Below are 24,737 nucleotides of genomic sequence, written 5' to 3' on the forward strand. Positions count from 1 at the left end.
GCTAGAAAATGAAGGAGGAGGAGAAGAGAAAGTGGTGGAGGAGGAGAAGGAAGAGGAGGACGTAGAGAAATAGGAGCTAGAGACGGGAGACGAGTAGGAGGAGGTACTCCATCCTCACACCTAGACACGGCCATTTCGGCGAAACGAACAAAAAAAAAAAGAATTCGATTTAATTTTATTTTCAGCAATAAAGCCACAAATTCAATTTTCGCGCCACGCATCAAACGAAGTCACTCCATTCCCAAGGCATCCACCCCCCCCATCCTCCTGTTCGCCCCATCCTCCTTGTCCTCTACTTTTTGTGGCGTCTCTGATCTGATTGCCCAGCGGCTGTCAGTTGCCATGACGGAGGTATCAATGCCACCCCAGTACCGTAGCTGGGCAGCGGGGCATGCGGCATGTGGCACGAACAGGAGCAGACGGAAAATGTCATAAAGCAAGAAAACACAAACTGATTAAGAGCCAGAACCTTTGATGAGTCGATGAGTTTAAATACAAAAGTCAACCTATTGGCTGCCACAAGCTGGCTTTTACGATTCCTGAATAAATGTTGCACATCAAAAGGATGTTCATTGGGGATGACCATCGTTGTTTCTAAAAATCCTTGAATTCCAAAAAAAATACATTAGATAATGTTAGCTTTGAGAGATATTCAACTTAGTTTAAGAAATTATTCAATTTTATTTAAAAATCAGTAATTAATAAACTCTTATCCCTGCAACTTGCAGGTTCTGTGCAACACCGGAGGTCTTGAGCAGATCCCGCTCCGCCAGCTGCCGGCAACGGTGGAGAACCTGGCCCTGACCAAGAACAACTTCCCGATCATCAAGCCGGACTCCTTCGCCGGCCTGCGGGCGCTGAAGAAGCTCTCGCTGGACGGCAACAACATAACCAGGATCAGGCAGTTCGCCTTCCGGGGTCTGCCCCGGCTGAAGGAGCTATCGATCCAGTACACGCCCCTGCAGACGGTGGCCCAGTTCGCCTTTGCCGGACTGCAGAATCTGTCGACGATCCTGCTAAGTCACAACCAGATCCAGAGGATCGAGGGCAACGCCTTCGCCGGAACGTCCAACATCAAGCTGATCCTGCTGACGAACAATCCCCTGATCCGGATCGACAGCTCGGCGTTCTCGAGTCTCCCCAACGTGGGGCACTTGATCCTGCCGTCGGGCATCAGGAGCATCGAGCAGGACGCCTTCTACGGCATGGACACGGTGGGCCTACTGAAGCTGGCCTACATGGATCTCAAGGAGGTGGCCCCCTTCACATTTCGCGGCCTGACGAACGTCCTCCTGCTGACGCTCCAGGAGTCCGACCTGGGTGTGATATGCGCCGACGCCTTCACAGGACTCGCCCAGGTGGAGACTCTGCAGATCCTGAACAACAAAATCGACTCGATCGAGGAGCTCAACTTCACAGCGTCCGCGGCTATAAAGCACTTGAAGTTCTTCGGCAACCATGTCCTGGAGACCCCCGATCCGAACGCCATCATCGTGGACGGCGTGGAGCAATTGCAGCTTGTCAACAACCACTTTCCGTGTGGCTGCCACATACACACGCTGCTCGACGGCCCCCTGGCCGAGGGGGCGCACAACTTGAGCGATTTTCTCCAGAAGAACTACTGCATTTCTCCGCTGGAGGTGAATGGCCGGGTGATGAGTGAGCTGGACATCGACTCCATCGGTCGTTGCTCCGATCAGCTGACCAAGGGGAATCTGGGCAGCTCGGCGGCGTCGCTGGCCCTGGGCCTCAACTCCATGCTGCTCATCGCGGTGGCAAGTTGCGCGGAGTGGCGCCACTTCCGGCAGTTTGCCGCCCGACTAGCGCAGCTTTTGGGTCACGTGGCTTGGCGGAGGCGTCGGAAAAGGCGAAAGGGTCACTAGGAAATAGTCATAGGAAAGAAAAAGTTCCAGTTGGTCCAGGAGAACCAGGACATCATCCAAGAGATCCAGTTGCTGCACAGGATTTCTGCCACAACGACTGTCCAGGGGCAGGCTCAAGGTGAGTTAACTATTTTTAAGAAATTATCTCTTAATAATTTTTATGGTTAGCTCAAATCGTACATTAAGTTGTATATGGTGACCCCAATTGGTGACCCCGATACCCAATAATATATATTCCCTCAAAATTTTCAAAACATGTTTTTCAAAAATATCTACAAAACACATGTGAGAGTTTTTAAAGACAAAACATTTAACTTAACTCCACAATGTATTTCTTCAACTGGTAATACCCTTGCAGAGGGTATTATAATTTTGGTCAAAAGTGTGCAACGCAGTGAAGGAGACATCTCCGACCCTATAAAGTCTATATATTCTTGATCAGGATCACCTCCTGAGTTGATATGAGCATGTCCGTCTGTCCGTCTGTCTGTCCGTCTGTCTGTTTCTATGCAAACTAGTCTCTCAGTTTTAAAGCTGTAACTTTGCACACACCCTTCTTTCCTTTGCACGCAGTATATAAGTCGGAACGGCCCGGATCGCCGACTATATCCTATAGCTGCCATATAACTGAACGATCGATAATGACCCAACTTTGTTTTTGAAGATAGAAAGCTGAAACTTACTACAGATTCTATTTTTGGTCAGTTGATCCAACCTACCAGATTTCATCGGCCAACTATATCCGATGTTTCCGATATATATCCGGTTTTAACTGCAAGGGTATATCAACTTCGACTCCGCCCCAAGTTAGCTTTCCTTTCTTGTTTTGTTAATCACTTTAGTTTTAGCGACACTACCAGTAGAGTGTGTCGCCATTTATTTAATATTTAATATTTCTTACCAATATTTTTCAAAAACTTAACAATTTCGATAGCCAGATGCCAGGGTTACAGGTGACTGAACGTATTGCCTCTTGCATGTTGCAGCCCTACGAACAATCGATAAATGCATTCTGAAAATAATTTGTTCTCGAAATTAGTAGGCCCTGGGGGATTTGTTTTTGTCCATGAACAGTATAAAAGGCAGCCGTCTTTCAATTCCCAGTCATTCGTTAACTGCTCTCCAACCAGTTAACTTTTCCCTGTTTCTTTTTATTTATTATTTTTTTATGTTTTTTTTTTATTAATTCTATTACCACTCGGTCTCCATGTGCCGCTCCCACTCTATGTTGGCTGGTATGATCCTTTATTTTCTTTGATTTTTGTTTTGTAAAAAAGTATTTCATGATCCCCAAATCGTTGGATTAATTCTTGTGGTTTCATGGAACAGTGTTTTAAACATTTAATGAAATGCATTTTGGTTCCATGTAGAGCTTTCTTCTTTGCTCATTATTTTTTAAATTTTTGAACTGATTTTATTTTTATATTAATTTCTTTATTTTAATTAAGCCTTTATTTCTTTTTTTTTGGTTTGTATAAAAGTGGGTCTCTTGATGACTCCCACACATTGAAGACATCGACGGATGAGCTCTTAAGGTTTCATTTTGTTTCAAAGCTCTTGTTTTATTTATTTTTATAATCATTATTTTTGAATAATATGGGAATAAGGTGTTGGTGCTTGTAATTTTTCATTATTTTCTTTGATTTTTTTTTTGTTTTGTAAAAAAGTATTTCATGATCCCCAAATCGTTGGATTAATTCTTGTGGTTTCATGGAACAGTGTTTTAAACATTTAATGAAATGCATTTTGGTTCCATGTAGAGCTTGCTTTCTTGCTCAATATTTTTTAAATTTTTTAACTGATTTTATTTTTATATTAATTTCTTTATTTTAATTAAGCCTTTATTTCTTTTTTTTTGGTTTGTATAAAAGTGGGTCTCTTGATGACTCCCACACATTGAAGACATCGACGGATGAGCTCTTAAGGTTTCATTTTGTTTCAAAGCTCTTGTTTTATTTATTTTTATAATCATTATTTTTGAATAATATGGGAATAATGTGTTGGTGCTTGTAATTTTTCATTATTTTCTTTGATTTTTTTTTTGTTTTGTAAAAAAGTATTTCATGATCCCCAAATCGTTGGATTAATTCTTGTGGTTTCATGGAACAGTGTTTTAAGCATTTAATGAAATGCATTTTGGTTCCATGTAGAGCTTGCTTCCTTGCTCATTATTTTTTAAATTTTTAAACTGATTTTATTTTTATATTAATTTCTTTATTTTAATTAAGCCTTTATTTATTTTTTTTTTGGTTTGTATAAAAGTGGGTCTCTTGATGACTCCCACACATTGAAGACATCGACGGATGAGCTCTTAAGGTTTCATTTTGTTTCAAAGCTCTTGTTTTATTTATTTTTATAATCATTATTTTTGAATAATATGGGAATAAGGTGTTGGTGCTTGTAATTTTTCATTATTTTCTTTGATTTTTTTTTTGTTTTGTAAAAAAGTATTTCATGATCCCCAAATCGTTGGATTAATTCTTGTGGTTTCATGGAACAGTGTTTTAAGCATTTAATGAAATGCATTTTGGTTCCATGTAGAGCTTGCTTCCTTGCTCATTATTTTTTAAATTTTTAAACTGATTTTATTTTTATATTAATTTCTTTATTTTAATTAAGCCTTTATTTATTTTTTTTTTGGTTTGTATAAAAGTGGGTCTCTTGATGACTCCCACACATTGAAGACATCGACGGATGAGCTCTTAAGGTTTCATTTTGTTTCAAAGCTCTTGTTTTATTTATTTTTATAATCATTATTTTTGAATAATATGGGAATAAGGTGTTGGTGCTTGTAATTTTTCATTATTTTCTTTGATTTTTTTTTTGTTTTGTAAAAAAGTATTTCATGATCCCCAAATCGTTGGATTAATTCTTGTGGTTTCATGGAACAGTGTTTTAAACATTTAATGAAATGCATTTTGGTTCCATGTAGAGCTTGCTTCTTTGCTCATTATTTTTTAAATTTTTTAACTGATTTTATTTTTATATTAATTTCTGAATAAGTTGTTGTTCCTTACAATAATCGGTGTAAGCCTTTATTTATTTTTTTTTTTTTGTATAAAAGTGGGTCTCTTGATGATTCCGACACATGTACAGCTTGTTAGTATGCTTATTTTTTTTTATACCCTTTTTATAATTTTGGTCAAAAGTGTGCAACGCGGTTAATAAGAAATCTCTTACCCTATAAAGTATATATATTCTTGATCAGGATCGTCTCCTGAGAGGATATGCAGTTTAAAGCTTTGGACTTGAAACTTTGTACACACCCTTCTTTATTTTGGACTCAGTAAGTCGGGATGGCTGGGATTGGCCGACTATATCCTATAGCTGCCATACAACTAAACAATCGAACTTCACACAATGGAAGAGATTCTATTTTTGGTCAGTTGATCCAACCTACCAAATTTTATTAGGATCGGCCGACTATATCCCATAGCTGTCATAGCTGACAAGCCTTTTTTGGTAAATACATGGTTTTAATGTCGTATTATTATTTCCAGTACTGTTTCTTAGCTTAATTTTGAAAAGCCATCAGAAATGTAGGTGTCAACAGTGCGAGTTTCCAAAGAAAACAAATTCAAGTTAAACCAACAGGAGAAATGCATTTCGGCAGTCACCTGGTCGATTTTTTAGCAAATGGAAAACCATTTCACTGGCCTCTCATCTTTAAATGCAATCGCAAACATGGCCAGCAGAGTGTTTAGTCATCGTCATAAGTATTCCGGGTGGCCCGGCCCCACTCCTTTTAGCCCCGAAACCAATTGAACTGCTTGAAGGCTGCAGTGCAGCAAACATCAGTTCTCCGGGATACGGTTTCTCATTGTCAGGCTTTAAGTGTGTGTTTCGGTCTGCGAGTGTGTGGGTGTGTGTGTCCTGCAGGGGGTTAAAAGGGGGTCACTCAGTGAGTGGGGAGTGGGTATATGGCATGGGGTTAGCATACAAAACGAAAACGGAAATTACAAATTCTATTCACTCGCCCCGACTGTGGCACTCTAATTCGTAGCCGTCGCCGTCGCCGTAGTTGTAGCGCCCCTCCTCCATTTTCCCCGGGCTAACCCATTTAGGAGGAGGAAGACGGAGAGAGACGGAGACGGGAGAACTTTGATGGAGACATCGGGTCCTTAGGAGCATCGGGGGCTAGGAGGCTAGGCTATTCTACAGCCGCTTATCGCAAAGGATTTAGATTTATCTAACTTGATTATGAGACCGGGGCTATCCTGGTTACGTTGGGCTGAAACAAATGGCCAGAGAAATCATTGAAGGAAATTAAAACTTTGTTTACTTTTCAAGTCCCAACTCGGCTGAGGGAGAAAAAAAGACAAATCATCCGGGCAGGACATTTTTTTCTCTTTTTTTTATTAAAGAGGGCTTTTCTTTTTATTTGCATTTCCTTCTTTGTTTTTTAAATACACGCTACTTCCGGAAGGCAAAAGTGTGTTGTATTTAAGATTCAATGCTACTGCATACTTAAGATATCTAAAAAATATTAAGATCTTACTGTCCAACTGATCCTACTAATGAGATTTATTAAGAGAGCCATATTCTATCTAATAATTACCTTATATCTGTAACTTTATCAATTACATTTGACGCTAAAATAACTGCGTTAAAAGTACTTTTAGAGGAAATAATCTCAAAAACTGTCAAATGCGTCTTTTCATGGTTATAAACTGTTATAAACTGTATCAATTCTATACATAACAGCTACATGAGTACCAGGTATCATATAGTTTCCCTCTTTTTTAAAGGAGTAATTTACATTAAGAAACTATGCAATAACATTATAAATTATTTATATAGTCATGGCTGCCTATTTATAAACATATTCACTATTTAAATGAGAGAGTTCAAGAGAGTTATGTAAAACTCACTAAAAGATAAAATAGTATCATTCTAAGCAACGAAACCATCAGAAAGGATGAATAAAGTAATGGGGAAAATGCTATATTCAGTCACGTCAGTATTTTCATAAATATTAAATGCATTGTTGGAATTGAAACGGATCCATATATATGACTTATCAGTTTCACATAGTTCCTACTTTTCAGCTTAGGGATAATCAAACAGAAATTAATAACTAACCACGTATGTATAGTTTTCCGCCCCCGTACCGGATAGGTGATAAGTATGAACTGTATTATTAATTGAAAGGAATCTTAATTGATCTAAAGGATTAAAAAGAACTTTTTTTTATGAGTCCCGGGTATCATCCAGGCCCCCGTACTGACTCCCGTATTATACTGACTGTTATATAGTATACGATATGGTCTACCTAGTTGTACATATGTTCTATTTATAATCCCCATTATTTATTAAATCGAAACTAAACTGATGTAAAGGATCTAAACATCTGCCCTATGAGTACCAGGTCCCTCTATTCTTTCTGCGAGATTATTTAAGCCTTAAAGATTTTTCTGCGAGATTTAAAGCCTTAAAGCTGAGGCCAAATTATCCGGCATAATACTGACTGATATATAGTATAGAATATGATCTACCTAGGTCTATGTTCTATCTATAATCCGAATTATTAATTTAAACGAAACTGAACTGCTTTAAAGGATCTAAACATCTGCTCTATGAGTACCAGGTACCATAGAGTCCCTCTATTCTTTCTGCGGGATTATTTAAAGCCTTAAAGCTGAGGCCAAAATGTGAGTGTGGAATTGTCGCCCATGTTCCAGTGGTCAGTGCTTCAATGTGGCCAGCTTAACACGTTCCTCCTGTCTTTGGCCACGCCCCCTTGAGTCTGCTTTTGGTGGATGATGAGGGGGTTAAGGGGACTGCGGCACTGAGGCACTGAGGGGACTGGGGGATTGTAGGCGCACTTTGCTCTTTGCCGCTTTCCACTCGTCCGCAGATCGTTAACTTAATTGTTCCGCTTGAAATCCGAAAACTGCCAACGCCATTGTTGCGACTGATAGTCGTGAATGGCTGTAACCACGCCCCCATGGTGCCCCCCCCCCCCCCCCTCTCCCGTCTCCCTTTTGGCCAACGCCTCTGGCTGTTACAGCAACTGGAATAGTAACAGAAACAGAAACAGGAACAGGAATGCAATAAAATTGGCGTGACTAACTCAGCTCTGGGAGCGATGCGAGCATTGCAGATGAGCTAAGCTCCAGGCAGGGTATTGAAGTGGACTAAAAACGGAAGGGGAGGGGTGGGGAGGTGAGTGTCGAGTGGCAGGAACTGGAAGCAGGACCTGCCGCAGAAGGGCGCAAGTCGTGCGTGCCTCGGCCAACGTTGACGCCGTCATGCAATCAGCAAATAGGCGACCGCAGCAAAAGTCGCGTAATTAACGCGAGGCCAACATGGCCATATCCTAGAGTTTGGCATTAGATGGTGGCTCTAACCAATTTCCCACTTCCCACCCCCCTACCGCTTCCGCTCCCACATCCCACTCCTCTTAAGCTTTAATCATACATCTGAATCCTTGGGAAATCCTGTGATAAATGTCCTGCAAAGTCCTGCAATAGCAGAGCAAACATTCTAAAGTAAAAGAACGATAAATAAAATCAGCGACGGGGCAGCTCTAAAAACGCGGTGCGAAAAGTGAAATGCAATTGAGAGCGAGTTGCAAATTGAAAAGGCTAGATTGGGGGGCGTGTGGGCGGGGAAAAACCTTCTAAAAAGGTCTCATTTATAGCCGATATAATCAGCTATCTGAAATCTAGGTAATACTTAAACTTAAAGTTATTTTTCAAAATGAGAAAAAGGCTAGCACTCGGAGTTACTTGTTTATAAGAAAATTGTACAAAAGCTCTTGGAATTTTTAGAATATTTTGGTATTAAAAGATAGTTATACAATCTATAAGTGATATATACAACAAATAAATTACTTTCATATATTAAAAATAAAACCTTTTAAGATAATAACTTTGGGAGCGCAAATACTATGAACCTCTTTAGTTTGCAATTTACGGGGTGTTCATTCTAAAGGCCCAAATTTCAAGCCTTTAATTAATTAATTCAAGCCTAATTCAAGCAACTACTAATTTTTTTTATTTTTTATTTTATTTATTTTAAGGAGTATAGATAACAGGATTACATACAAGTAAGAAAAATACAAGTAAGATAAGAAAATAAAGGGGGAACAAAGGTCAAGTCCTGGTTGACATGATTTGGACTTTTGCTTAGATCCAGACTCCAAACAAATCAAAAATAAATTAAGCTTTTCCATTTAGTGGCGTTTAAAAATAAAAATCGATCGAAAGATATTAAATATTCATGCCGAATTTCCAGCAAGTCGGCTGGTTCGTAACACCATTATCGAAAAAAGAAAGTTCCACTCGTCCGTTAAAAATAGAATTTAAAAGTGTAAAATGTAAATACTAACAAAGCAAAAAAATATCACTTAAAAAAAATGTAAAATGTTTAAGGAAGCTTTTATAACTGTTGAGAATTCGGGGATAATTTTTAAGTATTTAACCAACTAGATGTGTAATAGTACAAAAAAATAGAGAAAAAGTAATAGTACCTATTCACGGAAATTAGTATTTGGCTTTTAGCATTTCAAGGCTTAAGAACCAATAAGTTCCAAGCAGTTTCCTTCTTAAGCACTTTCAGAACTTTCTCCTGATTCTCCCCCCTCTCTCCTCTGATTAGCCTTTCCTCCAACAATAAGCCATTGGAACTGCCATTATGTGAATCACACGGAATAATCCTCTCGGAAGCGGCAACGCTCCATCATCTTTATCTGGGCGAGCCATTAGGAGTTATTTCCCGGCTAATCGCTGGGGTCTCCATCTGGATCGGTGCTGGCTCATCATATGCAAAAGCCACCCATAGCCCCCTCCACGGCGCCCCTCGATTAACCCTATTAAACCCCTCATGACCATTAACCCATCTGGCATTCTTCGAGCCACCCTCGTATCTAAAGCAGCTACCACGCAGAAATCTCTGGCAAATTACCAGCGACATAAATTAGAGGCCAAAACCACAATGGATACACGATGCTTTCCTCTACTTTTCGAAACGGGTTAACAGAGGGGTGGCGGAGGGCTTGGAGGTTGAAGGGCAGTGGCACAGTGAGTGCCTGAAATATGACAACGAGCAGTGGCGGGTTAAGCGACGTCCATTTGCGTGTCACAGGACATTTTTATACTCCTCTCGCCCGGCGCTTTTTGCAAATTTATTGAGCTAATACAAAATTTAATCAGCCTCCTCCGTGCCGATTGCCCTGCGTCCGGCGTCCGGCGTCCTTCTTCCTTAGTCCTGGGTGCCCCTTTATTCCCGTTTTCCTTTATTTTTGCCTCCGCATTATCAGACTCGTCTCGACCATAAATAACCGAAAGTAAGGTCCAGGCCAGGCGACTGGCTTCCCTATGAGCGGGGCCTGGCGGGGTCCAACAGCTGGCGGCGGCCCCTGGCAAAGAAAAGGATTGCCATCGGTCCTTACACTTCATTTAAAGTCAAGGAGTCGCACATAAATTTCCATGCACATAATTAAACGGCCCAAATGACAAAGCAAAATCGAGTGAGTCGAGGTCAGAACGAGGCGAGAACGAAGGCGCGGCGGCGGCGGCGGCGAGTTGACCTCCTGGGGTCACATATACAAATCTAATAAAATATGCAGCCAGATGACCAGGGCCACCCCTGCATCCCTACCATAGCCCAGTACCCCCATATCCTTGTATCTATTATGCCACTTCCTGCTAATTTGTGCGTGTGTGTGGGTGTGTGTTTATCTAATAACAAAAATTATGAAAATCTATGTGGGTGGTCCTGTCAATTAACTTTGCCAGTAATGAGCCGAACGGCATACAGGGCGTATGAGCAGTGCGGGACGGAGGTTGGAGAAAGGGATAGAGGGAGGATAGGGTTAGGTCTGAAAGAGGTTTGGGGCTATAGGCAGGGTACAGGACACCCATGGGAATAAATACGGAAGATTGCTTAAAGTTGTAAGAAATAATGTAATTTTATTGATTAAAAAACTATATTTTTATATTTAATATTTAATTTAATATTTATTTTAACTAGGTCTTTTAAGGTTAAGTATTAAAGGAATAATGAGGAATTATAATTTAAACTATTAAATAATAGTTTGCTTTTTCTTTTTAAAAATCTTAAAAAAAAGTCTAAAATGTATACTATTTTTCACCAAAAGCCGATCTCTCTAAGATTGCCTTGCTAGCATTTTATATTATTTAAAAAATAACAATAAAAACACTAAATAATAATCGTATTTTAAGTCCTTAAAAGCAATAAATTGGCAACTAAAAGAAACGTTTAATTTTTGTTAATTTCTTCAAACAAAGAGGCACACCTGCAGCACCTTTAAGCCCATTCTGTCAGTCTCGACAGGGCACAATTCACGCGAAAATGTGCCAGGATACTTGAGAAGGTGAAAGGAGTTACTCCTGGCGGAGTAAGGAGAGGGTGAGGGCGAGGGACTAAAAAACAGGGGCAAAGGAACAACTTTATCGACGCGATTTTGGCCGCCGACTGAGACTGAGATTGCGACTGACATCGAAGTCGAGGCCGAGGCAGAAATGCTTAAGTAAGCTTAGTGAGTTGAGAACTGAGCACACTCACACACACACACACACAGAGGTCCTTGCCACACACCCCCCTGCAGCACGCTTAACCCTCCACCCCGTTAACCCCATAAAGCATTTCTACACATGTGCGCCCTTTTGTATGCTACACTGAACCCCAATAAGCGCTTCTTCCCAGCGAGGGCAGCGGAGGCAGGGAAGTGCCTGTGGAAGTGGAAACATTGGCCCTGGCTCAACAATTTAAAAGTTAAAAACTTCTACTGCTGCCGCTGCCACTGCCACTGCCGCTGCCGGAGCTGGCTTTAAAGCCTTTAAGTATTTTAATTATGTAGGATTTCACTTCCTGTTGCCTGTTACTCTCCAGGCCCAAAGCCCAGGGCCAGGCCAAAAATTTGTAGATGTCAGTGGGCTTTTTGGCCTCCTTTGTCGGCTCGGAGAACCGGGAGGCTGCCTCCCTGACTAACTAATTGAAAAATCCTATCCGCCTATGGCCCGGGGCCAGGACTTTGTCTTGGATTCGTGTTCGCAGATGCCTCAAGGACATCTTCTTTCCTCCGTCGTGACATGTGTCAGTCGGTGTATAAAATCAATCTGGAATGATCATCTTTGGCCAACAAGTCGACACGTATGTGGAGATCATCATTATTGTCCTAGGAGGAGGACCTTCCCGGATCAGGGCACACACACTCACACACTTACTCATTCCGTCTCCCATCAACAACATCTTCATGCTCTTGAGTCGGCAATATAAATCAAATCAAAAGCACAAACAACCCGCGAGTGTGTACACAATTCAAGTAAACTCCATAGAGAGTTCGTCCTGGCCGAAAATGCAGGACAAGAAAGGGGGAGGGGAGTGAGCGTCCTGAAGCCAGGACCAAAAGACAGACAACCAACTGGGACATAAATCAAGGCGGCGCCAACTTTGCACTGCACTCTTGCACAGGACCCGAAAGGACAAAGCCCCGGACCAGAACCAGAACCAGAACCAGCACCAGACCTAGCGCCAGGACCTGCCAGGATATACATATATATATATAAATCCATACATATACATATAGAAATACGATAGATAGGCTTGTAAGTGCACTCGAATGTTGCTTGTTGCAATGATGACATCATCGTCATCATCCTGCAGCCCCTGCCCTTCCGTCCTTCCGTCCTGCGTCCTTTTTACTCGGAAAATGCTGTGTTGAACATCAATCTGCTTGAGCTATGACAACGAAGCGTTTTATTGTTGTAAGGACACACTCGCACTCGCACCCAAATAGAGATGGATTTGGGATGCAACACGCACACACACACACTCGTAAAAAAACATTGCAAATCTCCAGAACTCCGGAGCCCCGGGAACTCTGCCAATTCAAGGACTAAACGGGTTTTGGTTCTCAAGGTTTTTCTCTCCATTCTTTTTTTGTTTTCGGGACTTGACCAGTTTGTTTATTGCCCGACAAGTTTGGATTTTTTGAAAACCAAAAGTCACAGAAGGACGCACCAGAAATTGGCGTTAAGCTAGGTTGGTTTTTCTAATATTTTTAAATATTTTCAATTGGAATAGTTAGATTTTTAAGTGTTTGTATAGAAAATTTAGGTAGAAAATAAATTGATCTTATCTAAGTTTCAAAGTTCCTTCGGGAATGAGGGAATAATTTCAAGTAATTAAGAGAAAAAATAGGTCTACTCTGAAGATTATTTTGTATATTCTAAACAAACATTTGTTGTATCTTCTGGCTAAATTAAATAACTGAAACATGTTTGCAATGATAAATATCAATAATGAAATTGACCCCTATTTTTAAAGGTCTTTTTTAGGAAAAGTATATTTTTATTCTAAAGTTAAGGTTATTTGTTATTTTACGAGTGTTCTAGTAAATTTCCTTTTTTTTAAATAGTTCTTTCTTTTACTTTCTCAAGCTTTTCAAATCCCTCGTTATATGAATATATACTTATGTTTATTACAGTTAATGCCAGTCCACTAATATGACGAAGCAGATGGCGTATTTAGAATTGTTAAAATACAATAAATTAATAGTTTATTTATGTCTTTTTTACTTTATGAAGCAGGTCTCTGTAAATTATTTTTAAAAAATATTCATAAATTACTTAAACTTAAAACTTACTCAAAAGAAAGCGTCAAGAAATAGTATAATTCGAATTTGGAAAATATGATTAAGTACTTATATTAAAATTTTATGAAATGCATCTTTTAATATAATGAATGTTTGTTTATTTTTTCATTTTCAGAACAGACACAAACTCCGCACCGAGAAACCTGAGAGCAGACACCTAATCGTCTTCATCTCGATGAATTCCCCTCGATTGTTTTGATTGCGAGGATATCGTCTTCTGTTTATATATCTGTCTTCTAAAATATATAAATACCCACACGAGTGCTGTTCATATATGCATATACCATGGTGCATACATATATGCAGAAAAGGCTACAAATTGTCAAATTGTAAAACGCTGCAGTTTTGCTATCAAAATGCGAAATCTGAGAGTCTCTGTTCTTGTGTGCCCTCGCCCTGCCCCTGTCCCGGCCCGTTTTTCAACTTTCAACTAAAAAAATAAAATAAAATAAAGTGAAAAAAATTTGCTGAACCCTGGGCTAATCCTGCAACCAGGACACTGCATCCTGCATATCCTGGACCCGAGGGCGTTCCGTTACGTTTGTTTGTTAGTTGTTTACGTTTCTGTTGCCATTTTGTTCTGTTTGCGTTAAATTCGAAAAAATGCAGAAAATGCGAATCGCAGAATGCAGAGTGTAGAGTGTAGAGTGCAGAATGCAGTAGAAAGGACACTGGATACTGAATACAGGATACCGGACTGCGGATTGAACACTAAATAATTATATCGAATTTCGAGTCAAATGTGTGTAAATCATAAAGTGAACACATATGGACAACGGCATAGACAAAATCCGATTTAAGCGTATTTAAGCATATGTATTTGTATTTGTTTATGTGACAGTAAAACCTATATATATATATAAACATATATATAATGAATTTTTTTTTTATCATAGCTGATAGTTCATAAATAACTGGGAAAATTTATTGGCCAATTAATAAAGATGCAATTTATCCGTATATGTGGAGAACAAACAACAAACAAACGACATCTGCATTACCTAGCCAGATGAATGATATATATACACGCATATATATATATATGTATACCCACATATATAGCCCGTCTAGTCAATTAATGCCACAGTATCTTGTATCTTTGTATCTATGATAGCTAAACCTAATGCTAAAGGGGAAACCACAACAAAATTTGTACTTATTTTATAGCAAACGATGTACGGTATATACGAAATTACACACTATTATTATTATGGATAAATATGTGATAAACAGAATGTTTGCATTGCCCTCACAGGACTTGGAAAAGGAAAGAAAAACAGATTCCTGTACATATCAAAAATTAAGAAAAGTATCGAGCATCAATTACCAACTTGCTTAGCTAAATTATTAAAAAAAAAACACAGTGTACATTTTATAGCAAAGTCCACCAGGAATATTCCCAATAAATATATATGTATTTCCACATAAGCTAAGCCCGAAATTGGAAACTGGTAAATTAAATGTAAATTAAAACAATTTGTCCAAACAATTTAGCCGCAAATCGAATCGAATCGAATTGGTTTGAATTGAATTGAAACAAAAATAACGATGTTTTCCAAGCAAATCGTTTTCTCCACATATATATAATATATATATACATATTATATATATGAGTATGAGTGTGTGTATGTGTGCGTATCCTTGCTGGTAGATTGATATTCCAATTAGAAATGCTAACGAGACAAGTGAGGGTTCAGAACAAATACAAACACAGACTCGAACACATACACACACACACAAAGCGGAATGCACTCAGTCAGCATTTACTATATAAACAGAAAATCAACTAGCATATACTTATATATACGAAAATAAATATAAACAAATATACCAACATCTAGATACTGAAGTTGATAATTTTTTTTTTTTTTTTATCAGTCTGCTAGCTGAAATCCTAATCTTAATTAGCCATGGTAATACTATTAATATTTATAGCGAATGGTAACTCTAGATAACAAATATCGATTGTTAACTCTGCGATAATGACTTCGATTAATGTAAAATAGCATAATTGTGTCGCCCAAGTAAGTGTTTCCCATCACCATTATTTGTATGTCCAAAACGAAGGCAATTAAAGCGTCATTATGCATTATTATACTATATGGAATATATATAATGTTAACTGTAGGCTAACTATGAGACATACAGGTGCATAACGATAACGATAATATCGATAACAATTACAAATACCAGCTGCAAACTCAAAGGCAAACTAAGATCCATGATAATATATAATAACAATAATAATCAAACCTACTATCGATGAAGAAGCCAAAAAAAATATAATAAAAAAAAGAATGAGCAAAGAGGAAAACAAACATAATAAATTCAAAAGCCAAGCCAAAGGATTATTTATTTCGAACGGAGGTGGGACGACAATAAACGGGACCCTCTCTTTGCGGCCCTCCCTTTCTTTGTAGGCGTGTCCAGGGGAAAGAGAGCGGCTCCAATAAATCAAGCATTGGCGCATCCCAGATGCTCTTCTCCTTCTCTTTGCCGGCCAGAGCTTAAGCACCCCCTACCCCCGCCCCACCATGCATCCTTTGTCTTTTTTAACATCTTCCTCTTCTGCCTCGGCTCCTTCTTCATTTTACGTTTCTTGTTCCGCTTTGCTAGTTTTTTATTTATATGCCGCAAAAGCTTTAAATGCGTCACCAGCAGCAGCAGCGGCAGTCGCAGTAGCAGTAGAAGTAGCAGCGGCAGCAGGACAAACAAGGACATGGCCAGGGGGGGTGGTGTATCCTGAGGAGACGACGGTAAAGGAGTCTCCCGGCGAGAGGATACACAGCAATTTCAGCAACAATAATAAATATCGCGAGTCAACCGCAGCCACAGCAAAATGCAAAAAAAAAAAACAAAAATAAAAATGCAAAAAAAAAAAAACACAAAACACACACACGGTGGGGCATTTTTTGTGCGCCCTTCATTCAGCCCCGCCCACAAATTTGAGCCCCCGCCCCCCTCCAGCGACCTAAGAAGACAAATGTATGCATAAGTCGGCAGCACAGTTCCCGCTGAAATTATTTCAAACAGTTTTCGGCACACTTAAAAAAACCGGGAACTACATTATTTCAAAATATTATTTTTGTTTCATTAAATCCTTTATAAAAATCCCTTGTCCTATACTAAACCATGTTCACCATAAAATTACTATACAATTCGAATATTTTCTTAAAAAGTTTATTATTATATTATTATTTTATTAACTTGCCACTTAAAATATTAAAACACCATTTTCACCATTAAAATAGTTAAGCCTTTATACTTTCTATTTAAAGCTCAGATTCAAATACATATACAATTTAATCAAAACCCTATTGGGTATTTTCGTCACTGACATTTTCTTTATTCGCTTTACACTCCCCGCCATAAGTCATTTTTTGCTACTACACGTTAGATTCTTAGTTTCTTTTTAAGTCTAATATTAAACTTCATGTCTAAAGAAAAAAGAACCTTGTTAGGAATTTTCGTCACTAAACTTTTTCTGAGCTGGCCGCCAAGAGTTGCACTACACTACCGCCCAACACCACCCGCCATATACTTCCCTCGAAAAGTCAGCGGACAAGGTGAGGAAAAGGTGTGGGGAAAAAACTATTGCCGGCTGATGAATGCGCTGATAGAAGAACCGTAGAGCCGGACCGCTTGATGGCACTCCCTTGGCCAATTACTTTTGCCAGCACCTGTATATCAGACAGGGCACACACATGCAGATCCGAAGGACCATCGTCCTGCTTCTGCTGCTACTGCTACTGCTACTGCGGAGTGCGAAATATGAGCGGCATTAAAAATTAGTCCAAAGTACTGCTAAGTGCGGAAGCAGCCGCGACAAACTATCAGCGTCAACTAGAAAAACGGCAGTCTGTAGTTCAGCCAGTCGAAACGATAAGCAGGACCGACTAACTGATGCCCTGTAGAATACCATAGGGGTATATTCTCTCTGTCTGTTATTTACTATTTACGATCTATAAGGTTTTATTGTATGCTGTTTAATTTCTCCAAACCTTTTGGAAGTAAAATAATAAAATATCTTAAAATAGTCCAAAGTTTATGATTTAACAAAAATAAATAATAATAATTTTAATAATTATTTTTGACTAATTTTGAACTATTAAAAATAATAGTTAAAAAAAAAAACTTTTTCTAAAATAATTACTTTCTATTGAAGAAATTCAACGAAAAGCACTTAAAGTTACATATATCTTCAAGTGTCCCCACCAAAGCTAAGAAAAAATATTCCGCATTTTTTGAAGACTATAACTTAATGAGATGAAAATCCGAAAATCCGGGACTTCGTCCGTATTTGTAGGTATTATCCCCCAAGATTTGTGGCTACCCGGGGGTTACCCTCTACAGTTGTCTGCGTAAGTATATTAACTCCAGCAACGCTCTACATACATATACAAAGCGCAGCGAAGCTGGCGTGCCATATTTTTAGTGTCCAGTTGTGGCCCCCTCCTGCCATTCCTGTTGTGACCCCCTTGGCCGGAAGCTACGCCCCTGTTGTTGCCTCGCGCTGTTTTTCGTGCGTGGGTAGCTTTTAGTAGTCCTCTTCCCGGGGCTACTAGTTTTGTTGGTTGAAAATTTTAATGCCACATTTAGCGCTGGCGACAATGCTGACAGTGTCTCTCCCCTTTTTTCCCCCTCACCTACGCCACTGTACGAAGCTTAAAGCACCCGAGATTCATACTTTTATTTTTGTATTGGTACCCGGTACTTGGAGAGTATATTGTATTTAGAGAGGTGTAGTTTTTAGAGCCTCAAACTTCTTTGATGGTCTCTAACGCTCTTAATAATTGGACGATTTTTTAGAATCATTAGCTGCAATAAAATTATCAAATACCAGGTATCATATATTTCGAAACCTATTTTTGGCTTAGTTTCATTTTGGTTCAGTTCTGGTTTGTTTCTATTTTCGCTTTAGTTTCTGTTTTGGACGGTAAAGGATACCCAATAGAGGCAGCAATCGACATTGCCATATGCCACCCAAATATGAGCAGTTGCATCCACTTGGGGGGCAGCCCTGGCAAGGGGATAGCTGGCCTCTGTTTGTGTCCAGTCCATTGGCTTTAGCATAATTGGCAAGTTGTATCCATTGGTAATGGTAGCCGGAGAAACAGGACCCCGCCAGGGGGGACGGGCTGCAACTGGAACTGGAACTGGTCCGGGCCAAATGGAAAATACAAAACGAAAATCGCTTAAACTGTGCAAACCAATAAATTTAAAGCAGCTTAAGCGACGAGCACAAAAACAATAAAAAATTGCATTTGGCCATGGTGAGAGTCCAGCAAATAAAAAAAAAAACAGAATATAAATAAATAAAAGGGTAGAGTTGCAGGACAAAAAGCTACTTTGTCGGTTCGGGTGTCCTCCGAAAAATCGTTGCAATTAAATGCAAATCAGCTGCAGGGACATATACTATATGTAGGTGTTTTGTGGGCCAATTGTGGGCAAGTGGTGCAAGTGGCAAGGCTGGGGTTTGTCACTTGAGCTGCCTGTTATTTCTACGGCCAGTCGTTGGCCACTCATGCATCATCATCACTGTTGTTGTTATCGTTATCGATAATATACGCAAGTGCGTACATGTAGGGGCAGGTATACATTCAGGTAAGCATATCTGCCAGACTAAAAGCACTGTCACACACGGAAAAAAGTGTGGGGATATGTGGTTCATTACATATACTAGTTTGCCATTTTTTTGTTACAAAGTTTCACAGTTTGTATTTAAAAATAAAATACAAAAAATCATTATAACGAGTTTATTTAAGGAGTTTAGTTAAAAGCATAAGAATAGCTCGTAAGAACTCGAGTTTAGATACTTGTTTTTTCGATATATAATTAAGTATTTTATGATACCTAATAAAAAAAAAAAATGACGGATATAGTCGAGTTTCCCGACTATATTATACCTGGTACCTATATGTCTCACCCACAGTTTAACTAACCTTTAAAGTTTAAACTTTAACGGTATGGTATGGCCATACTACCGATTCAGTAGGAAAGCAGACTAAAAAGTCGTTCACTCCTCTAAAACTTATTTTTAGGTAAAGATTAGCAATTGGAATAGTGACATCAAACATTTTTAAAAAAACATCAACGAACTGGCGCTACAATGAGATTTCTGTTTTGGGGAAGGGCGTAGAAAATTTTTGACAAAAACTTGATCTCCGCGGATACCATACGAGTCCAAGTTCCAAGTGGGATAATTGTATTTCTTATAGTTGTAGAGATCCACGCGCTCTAAATTTTAGCCCGTGTGTATGGGAAAAGTTATATTTATGGGTGTACCTCCTCCAAAAATCTGCCGATTTGGATTAAATTTGTTTATCAGATATAAATTAAAACTATGAAAATGGTATGGCAAAGTTTTTCAAATATCTTCCTCTACTGGCGCTACAGAAATTTGCCATTTATTGGGGCGGAAGAGAGCGTTGCAAAAATATGATACAATCTTGAACTGCTTGGGCATTATAGGAGGGTCCATGCCAAATCTGACAGTTCTATCTTTTATAGTCTCTGAGATCCACGCGTTAATACGGACAGATGATACGGGATCGGAGACGATTCCTTCTCTATTCCTTAAACATTTTTATTCAGAAGAAACTACACAAAATGTTGATTTTTATATTAATTTATTTTACAATTTGAAAATTATTACAAATTTTAATAATTTAAAAATACCATAAAAGATGGTGCGGAAATTTAAATTTGGGCACAGATATTACCTCACCCTACTAACTAAACTAAATTTTTCAAACTAAAAATTGTTTTGTTCAAACTAAACCATAAATACATAGTTGGGCATGAAAGGGGATAATATATCTTGCTAAATTAAAGAATATTTATTTCTTTCGTATCTATCATTTTAATGTATTATAATTTGACAACTTTCTTACATTTATTACTTGTTGCATTTAACTCTTTTTTATTTTATAAAGATCTTTTATTTATGATTTGCGAGTATACATATGTACATTATTACATACAGGATAAGTAGTGCCGAGTACCATATGGTCGAGTAATTGTTTATTTTATTATTTATGTTATTCCAACCTTAAGTTAATCAATTAATTTTGAGCCATAAGAAAAACATCTTTTATACGGCTCTGGGTATCGTGTAGTTTAAAGATAAGGTAGCTTATGATAAGGTAGTATCGTATACAAATGTAGCCCGTTAACAATATGGCAGGTTGTGGGTGAAACAGTGATGATTAACCACTGTCTTATTGACCTTTAGACGGCGTAACCCTTAAAAACACACCATTTCTCTATATTTGTTCTCTTATAGTATGTATGTAGTATATATTGTATATCTTAAGGTTTAATTATTTTTAATTCAAAATTCTTTGGTGTTTTTGTTTTAGCAGAGACATTTTTGGGTATAAAGCAAATTCTATTGTTTATGATGCGTGGTACCTGCTGGAATATTTCTAATGAAATTTGTGGTATACCAGAGTCAGGTTTTTTTGCTCCACTTTCTATTAAAATTTGAATTTCTCGATTAAGCATGCAAACCAAAATTGAAAAAGGAAAGTCCTTTTCTACACAGAATGAAGGTTCAAAATATTACAACGTATTTATGTCAGATTACTATGCGCCTTGAAACACTGGATGCTAACAAACTATAAAACGAAAAAAATGTCAACGATGATAGTAGTAACTTTATAGTTATTGTACCATAGAAATACGTATGTATTTATGTATATAACCATAGAAGTACCGGGTATCACATAGCCTAGCAACGCCTCACGTCTCTTATTTTAATTCATTTCGCACCTAATAAAAAAGACACTTACTTTGACGCTGATTTGACCTTCTTATGATTCAATGATGTGTCAATTGCTCAAATCCAGGACGAATGAAAATTAGTTCTGAAGTGTGACCCATTTCTCTTTGTGTAGGAGAGACGTGTATGTGGGATCTCTATGTACGGCTGAATGGGATACATATAGTTTGGTATAGAGCCTGCTTGGCTTCTGTCTGCCAGCCTGTCCGTCGGCCTGTCTGTCTGAATGGGTCTCCACTTTAGTTTCCCCCTACCCCAAACCCTGCCAAACACACCCCTCCGACTGCCCCTCGCCGTCACTGTTTTCACTTGCTGCACAAACACAACAAACACCAATTCAACTGCAATTGCATGCAATGCATTTTGCATTTTGGATGCCCCAGACAAACACTCAACGAATCATGCAACCGGAGAGTGGGAGGTGGCCGGGGAGGCGGCGGGGCATGACAGAGGCATCTGCTGGCCATGAAATAATCCTTAAAAGACCACAAAACGATTTTATTCAATTAAAATGTCAAAAACGGTGTTTGTTTTCGTTATTTAATGCTATAAATATTTACACTTTTATCTATGCCGCTGATGCTTTTGATTCGCCATGCCACCGTCCTCCCAGTCGGCAGGCTATATCTCTGCTGGAATCTCCCAAAAAATCAGAGAAATAGAGAGGGAGAGGGATTTTGAGTGCATCAAGTGTCCCTGAATGGATGGAAAGTGAAAGTTGTGCAGCCGTTGCGGAGGCAACTTCAAAAGGACTCTGTCATGCCGGTTGCTAAAGTAACGTTTATGTGGAAAATCTGTAAAATTAAAGGGCACATTGTCCTTGTTACAAGCTTCAAAGTTTATTAATAATTGTTTTCAATTATATTTCAGGCAATAAGAGTTTAGTTCTAGAAACTCTAGATCAAGCTTTGGACCATATTTCAATTTTTATGGGGAAACAGTGTCCTTTATAGTTTCCAATCTCCTTGATGGTAAACAAGTCTCTAATTTGTCAGATTGTTTCTCGGTTTGAAAGGTACAAACATTGCTTACATAATAATTATTATGATTATCATATTGAAAGGAGACTCTTTCTGGGGAGGGGAAACTGGGCAAAAAATAAGTTGAAGGACATAGGCATGGCCGATAATTTGTTCGTTGCTGTTAGCCGAATATTTTTGGCTTATTGCAAATTTTGGGCACGTACAACTCGTAAAGACTATTTACGATTCTAATAAAAAGTATACCCCGACTCTGGTCCCAGCCCCCCTTTGGTTGTGTCATCCCTTTTGAAGGAGTAACCAAAGTTGAAGTCCTGCCGGGAGGTCCTTATAATAACGAGCCCGTTACCTCCTTCGCTGTGTGTGTGTCGCTGTGGCTCTGGCACCGGCCGTGGGTGTGGGTGTGTGCATGGAAATTGTTGAATTTGCTGCTAATTAAATTGCCGGCGCTGCTTGAAATTTGCATTCGCTTTTAATAAACTTTGCTGAGAGTGAAGTGAGCCTGGTAGTGGGCGTGGCCCGTGGTGTGTGGGCGATCCCTTTTATTGGGTAGGTAGTAATTGCCCACCCCCAACACCACCCCCCTTAAAAATATCCCTGACAAAGACATTTTAGTTTCTCAGTCAGCGAGATGACAAGAACAAAAAAATGAAGTCAAGAAAATCCGATCAAATTCCTTGACCTCATCCTTGAATGTCCTGGAATAGCAACAAATGCGGGAATCCATGTGGATGTCTCCCTTCCGATTCCGATACGGATTCCGGACTCGCCACCATTGGTATCCCACAATTCGTTTTATATTTGCCATTCAATTGTTTTTTATTTGCTGGTATTGCTTTCTTCTGGCGTTGCTTTCTTTTCTCGTACTCTCTTTTTGTTTCGCCGTCCTGTTTTTCTTGTCCTTTCTGCACAGTTTGCATTTTTAAAAGTCACCTCACAAAGCTGATGGTCTATTCTGGGTGTTCTAGTACTGGACAGCTTATATAATCCACTTAGGATAATAATTATAACCTTTCTTAACTAAGGGTATTAGTCTTTGAAAACTTTATTTTATTTAACATTTTACTAATTCATTTAATAGTTCTTGGTTGGTAAATATTTTTAAGACTTAAATTCATACTTAAAAGTATTCAGTTTAAAATATCCTTTTCCTAATGCTATAATTTTTTTCCCCTTTTTTCAAAGAAGGCTGTCTTCCCATTTGCTCCATTGCCAGAATTTATTTATAATGTCCCTAAGGATATTGTACAAGTCGTTAGTAAAATTCGGTGCAACTTACGTGCCCCGCTGGCTTGCATTGATTGCCACCTGGCTGCCACCTGCAACGGCGAGGCGACTTCCTCTTCTTGCCTCCGGGCGGTGTCTCCTCTCGTTTTAAATCAATACAACAAATTTCGCGGGTCGCCATGGACTGTTGATGACGGTACTCCGACTCCTTTCTACGCGCCCCCCTTTCTCTTTCTCTCTTCTACTTTCTCTCCTACTTTCTCCCCCATCCGCCATCCGCCATCTGCTCCTTGTGCCGTTTAAAATGTTCTGAGTAATTAACACGCCGCGTGTGTAACCCCAAATGGTCATACCAGGACGTGGGTGGACGTGGGTCCAGAGGGGGGCTTGGCCATGGCAAATGTGCAGCGTAAGCGCAGCATCAGAGGGGGGGTGGGGGCGCACGCACATGCTCAAAAAGTTACACGTCCCCATCGATATGTGGGTGTGTGTGTAACTTTTATTTATTGATTTAATACTTTTTCAATTTACTGCAAATGGCCAAAGAGTTTCCATTCCATATGTGAGACTATGTCTCTCTGTGTGCGTGGGTGTGCTAGTGAGGGGGGCAGGGAGAGGTCATAACTACCTTCCTTTGGCGGAAAACTAATTCTGAACCCGCGAATTCCCTCTCGTTTTCCGCCAACTGTCAACTGCTTCCAAAAGGATTGCCATGATGTCCTTTGCCGCGGGCTTTGGGCTCTTTCAAGGTTTAAATTCTCACAAAAAAACTGAATATTCAAATATTAAAATTCCTAAAAATGAAATATGGAGAGGTAAATTGTATAAATTTTGTAAATAAATAAATTGTATAAATGTATTTCAAAGCTCTGAAACAATTTAAGGAACTTTCAATCAGAAGGGTTTTTTTTAAAACGTTTATTATTTAATATACCCATGGGGCGTATGCGTGATGTTAGATTACTCATTTTATTCTACTATGTCACATATTACGTATAAAAAGAACTGAATGTTGTCTGAAAGTCAACTTTCAGTACCCATGTGTTTAAACTGTAATGTTTTCAAGGAAAAAGTGGTCTGGTTTTAAGCTAGATTAAAATCAATATGGGAACAGAAAACTTTTAGGAAGAGAAATTTAATCGGTTTCATTTAAACTTATATTACTTAAATTTAAGTTACTCAAAACTAAAAGAAACTAAAATTTAACGAGTTGTTGCTATTATATTGTTTATTTTTGGACT

The 24,737-nt window shown here is 38.9% G+C and overlaps 1 protein-coding gene across 1 annotated transcript in view; it reads left to right on the forward strand.

Annotated features, from left to right (window-relative positions):
- LOC108127944 (chondroadherin) overlaps window positions 1–15,795 on the forward strand; it is a 41,817-nt gene extending 26,022 nt beyond the window's left edge. The window contains exons 6-7 of the mRNA XM_017245297.3: window positions 729–2,001; window positions 13,622–15,795. Of these exons, the coding sequence (XP_017100786.2) occupies window positions 729–1,883 (1,155 nt within the window). The 3' untranslated portion in view covers window positions 1,884–2,001; window positions 13,622–15,795. The remainder of the gene's footprint in view (window positions 1–728; window positions 2,002–13,621) is intronic.
- Window positions 15,796–24,737: the final 8,942 nt, after the last annotated feature.

The sequence above is a fragment of the Drosophila bipectinata genome, chromosome XL (assembly GCF_030179905.1).
Source record: "Drosophila bipectinata strain 14024-0381.07 chromosome XL, DbipHiC1v2, whole genome shotgun sequence".
Classification (NCBI taxonomy): Eukaryota; Metazoa; Arthropoda; class Insecta; order Diptera; family Drosophilidae; genus Drosophila; species Drosophila bipectinata.